Source organism: Astyanax mexicanus, chromosome 15 (genome assembly GCF_023375975.1).
Source record: "Astyanax mexicanus isolate ESR-SI-001 chromosome 15, AstMex3_surface, whole genome shotgun sequence".
Classification (NCBI taxonomy): domain Eukaryota; kingdom Metazoa; phylum Chordata; class Actinopteri; order Characiformes; family Acestrorhamphidae; genus Astyanax; species Astyanax mexicanus.
Genome location: NC_064422.1, coordinates 7752650 through 7762851, shown reverse-complemented (window position 1 = coordinate 7762851; position 10202 = coordinate 7752650). Strand labels below are relative to the sequence as shown.

Here is a 10202-nt window from a genome sequence, read left to right as displayed (position 1 = left end):
TGGAACATAACTCAGAGTTGAAAGGGTCAAGGTGTGTCCAAATGTTTTACTGATACTTTAATTAGAACATAATAAATGAAGACGATTTCTCTATTCAACCACTTCTGTTATGTCTTAATGACATTAAAGCCTGGATGGCTTTAAACTTTTTGAATTTTAATGAAAAGAAAACAGAAGTGATGGTGTTTGGTCCCAGTGGTTCTTGTGAAGCCCCCCCTGTTGATTTGGGCCCCTTGGCGCTGTATGTGAAACCTACAGTTTCTAACCTGGGTTTTAAGATGGACAGTGATTTTAAATTGGATCGCCAGATTGGTGCAGTAGTCAAGTCCAGCTTCTTCCACCTTAGGCAGCTGGCAAAAGTGAAGTCAGTTCTCACACATGAGCACTTTGAAACAGTAATCCATGCCTTCATTACATCCCGGCTGGATTACTGTAATGCACTATATTTTGGGGTCAATCAGTCCTCCCTTAAACGCCTTCAGTTAGTGCAAAATGCCGCTGCCCGACTTTTAACAGGTTCACGCAAGAGAGAGCACATTACTCCCATTCTGGCCTCCCTCCACTGGCTGCCTGTGCATTTTAGAGTTCATTTTAAGATTCTTTTATTTGTTTTTAAATCTTTAAATGGACTCGCTCCGCCTTACCTCACTGAGCTGCTCTGCCCCCACGCCCCCGCTCGGTACCTTAGGTCAGCTGATCAGCTGCTCCTGGAGGTGCCGAGGTCAAAACGCAAGCTTAGAGGGGATAGAGCTTTTTCAATTGCGGCTCCTAAACTGTGGAATGGCCTACCACTATATGTCAGACAAGCCCCGTCACTGTCCACGTTTAAAACCAGGCTAAAGACTCATTTTTATTCCTTGGCTTTTAACCCAACTTAAGACTTTGTTCTTGTTTTATTTATTAATTAATTATTTTTTTAATTTTTTATTTATTTTTATTTATTTTATTTCTGTTTTTATTTTATTTTGTTTTTACTTTTACTTTACTTAGTTCTTAGATTTATCTGAAACTTTTTATTGATACCTACATTTTAATTTGTCATTGTTTCTAGTATTTTGTTTCTTATCTTATAATGTGCTATGTACAGCACTTTGTTGCAGCTGTTGTTGTTTTTAAAGTGCTCTATAAATAAAGTTGAGTTGAGTTGAGTTGAGTTGAATACATGTGTTTAATACGTGAAAAATGCAAATGCAAACAAAGACAAAAAGAAACGTCACACGCCGAGGCACGCGAGCCTTGCAGTGATTAATAGCTAATATTATTAATAATAATAATCTGAATAATAGTCAGATTGGTCTGTGTTGCTGATGTCAGAGGACTGTGATGTCAGAGGACAGTCAGCTGAAGATGGCGAGCGCTGTGGCTGTGGTGGAGGAGACGGAGGATTACTCCTTTTTACCTCTAATTCACGATATTATCAAATGGTAAGAGTTTACAGCCCTAAACTAGACTGTCGTCAACTGAACAAGCCCAAAATACAAAGTCTGAATACAGAAAATACCGGTTTACGGCCGGTAAACTATCGGGACCAGCTACAAAAGCTAACGCTAGGTTAGCTAGGCTAACGCTAGTTAGCAGAGAGCTTCTGAGTTCCCGCTTTACTGCTCGAGAAACAGTATTATTTTAATTAAAGATGTGTAAAATATAGAGCTGTATATACACTGTTATTATATGCAGGATAAATAAGGCAGCATAAAAGTGTAATTAAACAGCTAACCTACATGTGACGCTGTAAAAGAGTGCTGTGGCTATTGTCTGTTCCACCTTAAAAGGTTAGCTAGCATCTGAGGCGCCAGAACGTAGCTAAGCTAAGCTAACCCTAGCTAACTGCTGCAACCTTTAAGGTGGAACGGACAATTCCAAACTCGGGTCACTCTAACACAGCCTCTATAAACTTATGTCCAAATTATACAGTTAAACAAACATGTAACTCTTATTGCACCAATGAATGTCTGCTGACAACAAAACCCTAAGGACAATAAGCATTAATTAACATATATTTTGTTCAGCTAAACTTGTAGGTTAGCTAGCTAGCTAGGTATTGTTATTTGTTTACTTCCATGCTGGCTAACTAACATTAAGTAAACTTTTTTAGCTAGTGTAGCTTTATTTTATTTTCTATAACGTCTGTTTCTTACACCCAGATGTTCAGTGTAACTAATTTAATCTGTTACAAACTACTTTTGCAACAGGATGGAAAAATAGTAACATAAATTCATTTTTTCCCTGAAATTTCCTGATTAATAGAACATTGGGAAAACGGATGAAAACCGTATTTTCTTCATAATGCCAAATAGAAAAAAATAATACACACTCTAATTTTGCCTCTCATAGTCAGAAAATACTGATAAACATTACAGTGACCCACAATTTGTCCAAATATCACTTTATACAGAAACTGACCAAAAGCTTTGGAGGATAAACAAATAAATTAATCATAATCAGATTTCAATATCGACACTTTCCTAAAATAATCAAAATAAAATACATTTTCTCACGTTTTTCAGATGATAAACTATCCTCTTAAAAAGTTATCATACAACCCATCAGTAAAACAAACCAGAATCAGTGCTATATCAAAATTTTGAAAAGACAAAAAACAATTAAAGACAGAAAACATTTTAACAGCCACAAATTGTAGCACATTTCTACCTAGCTTTGTTTTTAATGCTTTTAGTTATATTTTGCTGACAAAAATGCAGACTAAAACCCCAATAAAACCTAATAAGATTAACCAGCCATGCAAAATGCATAGTCTATTTGTAGCCTTTATTATTATAAAAGGAAACTTAATTAAACTTGTATTAGGCATAATAAAGCTTAAGTCATTCTGAAATAGGGCATTATTCCTAAGGGGGTAGAATCAAATAATCTGATCAGCTGAGGCTGTAGAAGAATTTACCACAGGTGGCAATACAGCACCATAAAGAGATGCTTTAGACAGACACAACAATTTTGGTAAAAAAAAAAAAAGGCTATTATTAAGGAAGGTGGTGAAAAATTGTTTTGAAATGGGGGTCAAGATGCATCAGTAGTGACAGATCCATAAAATATACAATTAAAATGCTTTCCTATACTACTGATGCATAAACATGTTTAATGTTAATTAAATAAGAAAATGCATCTTATTACAATAAAATATCGTCATGCCCACCACTAAAATAAATAAGGTTAAAGTTTTAAATGTAATTGTGGTGGTGAATCTGAACAGATACTTTTTTGGTACATTTTGCCAGGGGTATCTCAGATATCAGGCAGTGTATTTGAAAAACATTTGCTGTAATAACATTCTGTAAACAAATTTGATTTGGTAAGTTTCATTACAACAGAGCATTCAACCCCAAACCCACTCTGAAGTATTTATGATAAAATTCAGCAATGCAAATTTGACAGCCAATCAGATGTTTGGATGTAATATGTTACTGCTTTTCGTTCACACATTTCCATGCTGCTATAGCAAAAGTTGCACTCTTGATTTCATATTGCTGTATGTATGGTTTTATATTATTTTATTTTTATGCTGTTTTATTTTTTTCTTATATTTATATTATTTTAACTATTTTAACAATTGCTCTTTTTGGTGTAACTGGACCATGAGAATACAGTTGTCTTTAGTCTCATGCACCACATTTAATGTGAACCACAATAAAGTCTCCTTGAATCCTTAAATTTTAGAAATGCTTATAGAGTCATAGCTGCTAATCAGTAGAATAATATAAGTTACTAATCTTGTCCTGTTAAAGTACAGATTTTTGATACTCATCTTTACTTATTGCTGTTGTATTACCTGCACTGTGTCTTTTTTAAAATGGATATATCTGGCTCTGCATCCACAGCATGGACAAAGAGAACCAGGATGTTCACCAGGAGTTAAACAGACTGAGAGCACGGATTCAGGAGGCACGGGAGCAGATTTCAGCTATGCCTGGCATTGATGCGAGTCCATCAGCACAGCAGCAGCGTCTGCAAACGCTTAGGGATCAGGTTCGTACCAAGAACCAGCTCTTACACAAGTACAAGGGCCTGTGTATGTTTGACATCCCCAAGCCTTCCTGAGGAAGAGGATCAGAGGATTCTACAGAGTAAATAAGGACAGATGGATTATTTATTGACAGACAAACTCATCTGAAAAAGAACTGTTCCACACAAGGGACTGTGCTTTTCCCCATCATTCGTGTGACTTTACTGATTTTGACTGTGCTTTAGTTGCTGTTAGATAATTTTTTATTTTTTATTTTTTACTGCTGAAAATGTCAAAGCTGTGTCTAATAAACCAAACATATTTTCTAAGAACATATCCTTTCACGTTTCAGTTGAAGCAGTCCGTATGCTGTAGTTTGCTTGTGGTAACAGCACTGTTAACATTTGATCATGTTTTGATCACTGCTGGTGAGTCATCATTCAGGGCATGCTGAATGCTGTGGTAGGACTTATTAAAGCAGTTCTGCAAATATGAGAATAAAATGAAGATACCAACAGACAGTCATCATAAAGCCTACTACACATACTGTGAATCTTACTCACAGGTTAACCTCTATATTCCTCCAGAAGCTGTGTGGAGAACACAGGCCAATGATGTATTTGGCAGTGAGATTATTGGCAGAAACAGATGGTAAAAAGTTACTATCGATGGCTCTATGCCACTTTTTCTTCACTAATACAGATAAGAAAAACCTGAGTAACAAAATTATATTTTTTAAATTAGCTGCTTTAAACTAAAGCTCTTCACATCTGCATCTAAACATGTGCTATCTTGATAAAGCTACTCAAGCACACATAACGTCTCAAATACAGTGTGGCTTTGTGCTGCTTCAGGATAGATCTGTTACAGGATCAGCTTCATTATATTTACCCCTTTCTCTGATATCCACCCCTACAGTACCCATATACTTCTAATACCCATACATTATGTTGTCAAACCCAAGACCAGGAAGGATTAAGACTTTTAAGTAGTTGAGTAGTTCAGGGTCTGCATTTTCTGAGACATCCAATACCTGTACCTGTTCAGATCCTTTTTTATTCTTATATCCTTCTAAGTGCCATAAACCTTTAAAACCCATACCCATGTGATGTAGTCAAGACCAGGACATTTAGAAATTGAGGTTTAGATAAGTTTGGGAAATTGACCTATTGACATATTGCATAACAACAAAATAGTTGTGCCAGTGTTATTCTTTTTCAATATCTTGCAGCCCTAATTGGGATGTTGGTGGTAAAAATAAGTGCAATAGTCCCCAGTTTAACGAAAGAACATGTGGCTTAAACTGTGTTCTTTTTAGAGTAATAATGGAGGAAAGAAAAGGGATATTCAATAAATTCATTTATTTCATATTTTCCTCATTGCAAAAGTGTACAGAGACAGAAGAATAAATACATTCATCGTAAAATTTGTTCCAAAAGCAACAAACATTCAAGTTCAGTTATTTGTTATAAAATAACAAAATGTAAACAGTAGGCTGTTCTGAACATGGCAGTTCACTGTGCTGCGTGAGTCTCGTGAGCCAGATCTGTTTAAAGGCAGACGTACCGAAGCAGACTTTTCAACGGCTTGTTTAGCCGAATCTCACAACAAACGAAAGCCACATTACAGAGCGCTCTAACTGAGCGCGGCAAAGTCACATTCTGGGTATGTACACATCTCACGCACAGTAACGTGTCCATTGCATCGCAGCGTGGGCTACGTCTCCGCCCGGTGCGCATACGCTACACTGATGTCGCCACCTGTAAATATGGCAACAGTGTGCGCGTCTGTCAGCCTGCAGCTCAACCCTGTTGTGCCGTGTTTTGTGGCAGTTTCAGCAGGACAGTCTTTAGCTGATCACACATCTTTCCTTGTCCTTGCCTTGGCTGCCACCTATGGCCTTTTCTTTTATGTACATCAGGTCACTGTGCACACTGGGGCGGCGTGCAAATGGTGCCACGATTCCGTATGCGTCACCATCCTTTGGCTTCTTGCTGCGGAATGACTTGCGATGCAGCACGTCGCAGTACTGCAATGACACCTTACGATGCAGGTCTGGGCTCATCTCATTGGGCAGCTTGGCCATTGTGAAGAGAGTCTGGAACATGCGGTCCACGTTGGTGTTGCGCTTGGCCGAGATCTCAAAGTAGGCGCACTGCTCATCGCCGGCCACCAGCTGCTCGATCTCCTCTCGCTGCACCTCTCTGGAGAACTCTCGGTCACCCTTGTTGCCGCAGATGACCAGTGGCACGTCCACATTCTCCTTGGTCTTGTTTTTTAGGCACGACTTGGTCTCGAAGATCTGTTGCTTGAGACGTTGCACTTCCCGAAAGGACTCTCGGTTGTCCAGGCTGAACACAAGGAGGAAGACGTCACCTATGGAACAAGAATGGAGAGTTTGAGTAAGGGGTGGCCAGTGACCATTGAACATGAACACATTAAAGATGTTAACAACATTTATAAAACTTTATTATACTGCATGCAAGAATACACAATGCTGCATGTACTAACCTGTGAGTATGGACAGTCTCCTCATCGCAGGGAACGGATGGTTTCCCGAAGTGTCTAGAATGTCCAGCTGGTATACATCTCCCCTAATACTATAGAGCTTCCTGTGAAAGTCCTCGATTGTCGGTGTGTACTGCTCCTCGAACCTGCCGTTGAGGAACCGGGACACGATCGCAGACTTCCCGACTTTGGTGGAGCCCAGGATCACCATCCTGTAGCAGTTCTTGGCTGGGATGTCGAAGTCGTTCTCTGAGGGCGACATTTTCTTAATCATGGTGCCTTATACTTTCACGACGTTAACGTTGTTCCTCTGAGTTCTAGAGCAACAGGGAAGGAGCTGTGTTTGTCTGCTGAGCTCTCTGATTTCTGAGTCTGTGAGAGGCGAGGATGGTTGTTTTATACCGGTCCTGGTGCCCCTCCTTCCACAGCTCAGAGGCATGAGAAGCAGCGTGTGGAGCTGGAAGGGGGCGGGCCTGTGCAACTTGCAGCCCACCCAGCCCTCGCTCGCTCACTGCAAGGCTGAAAAAGCTCTTTGTGCGTCATTCCAGCTCTCTGCTGGGGCTTGGCGAGAGCGAGCAGAGAGACGTGTTTACTCTGCGGTGCAGCATAGGATACTTTTCTTTTTGCAAGAAAACGTGTTGGCATGGTGACTAAAGTGTCTAAATCAACTCTAGTGGCTAATTATAGTGTTATTGTTATGTCTTATGTCTGACATATTGTGCTTAAGTTTGGATTCTCATTCAGTCTCTACGTACATCCTTAAATGGTGTCGCACCTAAGATGCCACAATGTAACTGTTGCATCATTTAAGACGGCACGAATAATGCCTAATTCATGCCATTTCCAGACCCTGTACACTGATACTGGTAGTGCTCTTTTTGTGGAGAGTGAGAGACTGAGTGGCTAGGTGTGTTCACTACTGTGCACAAGCTGTGCATTAACACATGTTTACACCACAAGAGGGCACACATGAGTCAGTCTGATCAAAACAGGCTCATCAACAGCAACAAAAATAATCATCTACCCATTCATTTAAAACACCTATGCATATTTCTGAAGAGTTTTTAAAGCTTTTATGGCTATATCACTGGCCACTTTAATAGAAACAACAAGGTTGAGCATCAGCACTGGTCACTTTATTAGAAACACCTGCCTTGTGCTTCATCACTGGCTATTTTATTTGAAACACACTACCTTAGTAGAGTGTCTTTAATTAATTTAATTATTTAAATTAATTCATTAATAATACCTCTGCCTGTGTTTCCACTCACTGGCCACTTTATTAGAAACATCAACCTTGTGCTTTATCACTGGCTACTTATCACAATTAGAAATATCTGGCTTATGCTTCCACTTACTGGCCACTGTATTAGAAACCCCAACATTGTGCTTTCACTCACTGGCCACTTAATTAGGAACACATATTATACTTTATCACTGGCCACTTTATTAGAAACACCATACCTTCTGCATCCACACTTTGACCACTTTATTAGAAACACCCTACTCCCACGTGCTTCCACTTACTGGCCACTTTATTAGAAACCCCAACATTGTGCTTCCACTTACTGGCCACTTCATTAGAAACACCCTACTCTCACGTGCTTACACTCACTGGCCACTTTATTAGAAACCCCAACATTGTGCTTCCACTTACTGGCCACTTTTTTAGAAACACCCTACTCTTACGTGCTTCCACTTACTGGCCACTTTATTTGAAACCCCAACATTGTGCTTTTACTCACTAGCCACTTAATTAGAAACACACATTATACTTTATCACTGGCCACTTTATTAGAAACACCATATCTTCTGCATCTACACTCTGGCCACTTTATTAGAAACACCCTACTCTCACGTGCGTCAACTCACTGGCCACTTTATTAGAAACCCCAACATTGTGCTTTCACTCACTAGCCACTTAATTAGGAACACACATTATACTTTATCACTGGCCACTTTATTAGAAACACCCTACTCTCACGTGCTTCCACTCAATGGCCACTTTATTAGAAACCCCAACATTGTGCTTTCACTCACTAGCCACTTCATTAGAAACACACATTATACTTTATCACTGGCCACTTTATTAGAAACACCATACCTTCTGCATCCACTCACTGGCCATTTTATTAGAAACATCCACCCTGTGCCTCCACACATTGGTCACTTTAGAACCCTGTCAGTTCTGTTTGTGTATCCAGTACAGTAAAGGCCGTGTTCAGTAAAGTGATACTCACACTGCAGGAGTGGAATGTCAATAAGGCATAAATTACACCTGAGCAAAGAAACCTCCCCTAGATAACAATGAGCTGTCTCACACACACACACACACACACACACACACACACACACACACACACACAGGTAATCGTGAGATAAAGGCAGCTCATGCTTCAAGCCAAAGCAAACAGAGCATTACTACATAAGACTCTCAGAGTTAAACACCAGAGGGGGAGAGAAAGATATATACTAGTGCATCTCAAAAAAATAGAATGTAATCAAAAAGTTATTTTATTTCAGTAATTCAGTTAAAATGTGAAACTCTTTTATGTTATATAGATGTATTACACCAAGAGTTATCTATTTTAAGTGTTTGTTTATTTTATTGTTAATGATTATGGCTTATAGCCAATGACAACTCAAAAATCAGTATGAGAAAAAATAAGATTTTTCATGAAAACACTGCACTGACTTTGGACTTGATAATAAAACACAGTGGACCAACACCAGCAGATGACATGTCTCTCCAAACCATAACTGATCATCAGTAAATTTTACATTTCATTTGGAAATTAAGGGAGCAGAGTCTGGAGGAAGAGTGGAGAGACACACAGTCCAAACTGCTTGAGGTCTAGTGTGAAGTTTCCACCAATCAGTGATGGTTTGGAGAGACATGTCATCTGCTGGTGTTGATCCACTGTGTTTTATTATCAAGTCTAAAGTCAGTGCAGTTTTGTTTTCTCGCAAAATCTTACAGCACTTCATGCTTCCCTCTGCTACTGACAACTTTTATAGAGATGAGGATTTCATTTTCCAGCAGGACTTGACACACTGCCCACGCTGCCAAAAGTACCAATTGATCTTATATAATATTCTAATTTTCTGAGATACTGATTTTTGGTATTTCATCCATAATCATCAACAATAAAAGAAATAAATACTTAAAATAGATCACTCTGTGTGTAATACATCTATATAATATAAAAGTTTCACATTTTAAACTGAATTTCTGAAATAAAGTTACTTTTTAATAATATTCAAATAATGATATGCACCTGTGGTTTCTGAATTAGTAGTTAGTAACAGGTACTTTTTGCTAATTTTAACCTTAATCTAAAGCAAAGAAAAAAAAAGCAAAGAGAGAAAGCGGGAAAAGTGTGAGAGAATAAGAGAGAAAGGACAAGAGAAAGGTAAACAGGGAGAGGAAAAGAGAGAAGGGAAGAAAAGAAAGAGAGAATAAGAGGGAGAGTATTAGATGAACTCATTCACAGTGGGGGTTTGGTGTGAAATTGTGCTTCATTGTGGAGAAACTTGCCAGCTCAGGTTTCTGTATAGTGGTGGAAATATATTTAGGCATCGGTCACCATGACTCAACTCAGATATAGCTGTTTCATTTACTATCTAAACCCAGCAGTGAACCAACATATCTCCATTTAGTTTTATATAAAAAGCTGATGATGGTAAAATAGTGGCACAGGTGATAACACACGTTTTCCATGGGGACTATTTT

The 10202-nt window shown here is 38.9% G+C and overlaps 2 protein-coding genes across 2 annotated transcripts; one reads left to right on the top strand and one right to left on the bottom strand.

Moving 5' to 3' along the window:
- The first annotated feature begins 1301 nt into the window (after window positions 1-1301).
- On the top strand, window positions 1302-4295 carry med9 (mediator complex subunit 9). The gene is made up of 2 exons (XM_007232853.3): window positions 1302-1424; window positions 3837-4295. The coding sequence occupies exons 1-2, from the start codon at window positions 1324-1326 to the stop codon at window positions 4054-4056; spliced, it is 321 nt and encodes a 106-aa protein (XP_007232915.1). The 5' UTR covers window positions 1302-1323; the 3' UTR covers window positions 4057-4295.
- Window positions 4296-5307: 1012 nt separating this feature from the next.
- Window positions 5308-7560, bottom strand: rasd1 (RAS, dexamethasone-induced 1). Its single transcript, XM_007232854.4, has 2 exons — window positions 6473-7560; window positions 5308-6337 (listed from the first exon to the last, which is right to left on the bottom strand). The coding sequence occupies exons 1-2, from the start codon at window positions 6741-6743 to the stop codon at window positions 5811-5813; spliced, it is 798 nt and encodes a 265-aa protein (XP_007232916.1). The 5' UTR covers window positions 6744-7560; the 3' UTR covers window positions 5308-5810.
- Window positions 7561-10202: the final 2642 nt, after the last annotated feature.

Coding starts and splice junctions, on each gene's coding strand:
- med9 (XM_007232853.3), top strand. CDS start 1,324: ATGTCAGAGGACAGTCAGCTGAAGATGGCGAGCGCTGTGGCTGTGGTG. Junction 1,425..3,836: donor ATTCACGATATTATCAAATG/GTAAGAGTTTAC, acceptor CTGCATCCACAG/CATGGACAAAGAGAACCAGG.
- rasd1 (XM_007232854.4), bottom strand. CDS start 6,743: ATGATTAAGAAAATGTCGCCCTCAGAGAACGACTTCGACATCCCAGCC. Junction 6,338..6,472: donor GAGACTGTCCATACTCACAG/GTTAGTACATGC, acceptor CTTGTTCCATAG/GTGACGTCTTCCTCCTTGTG.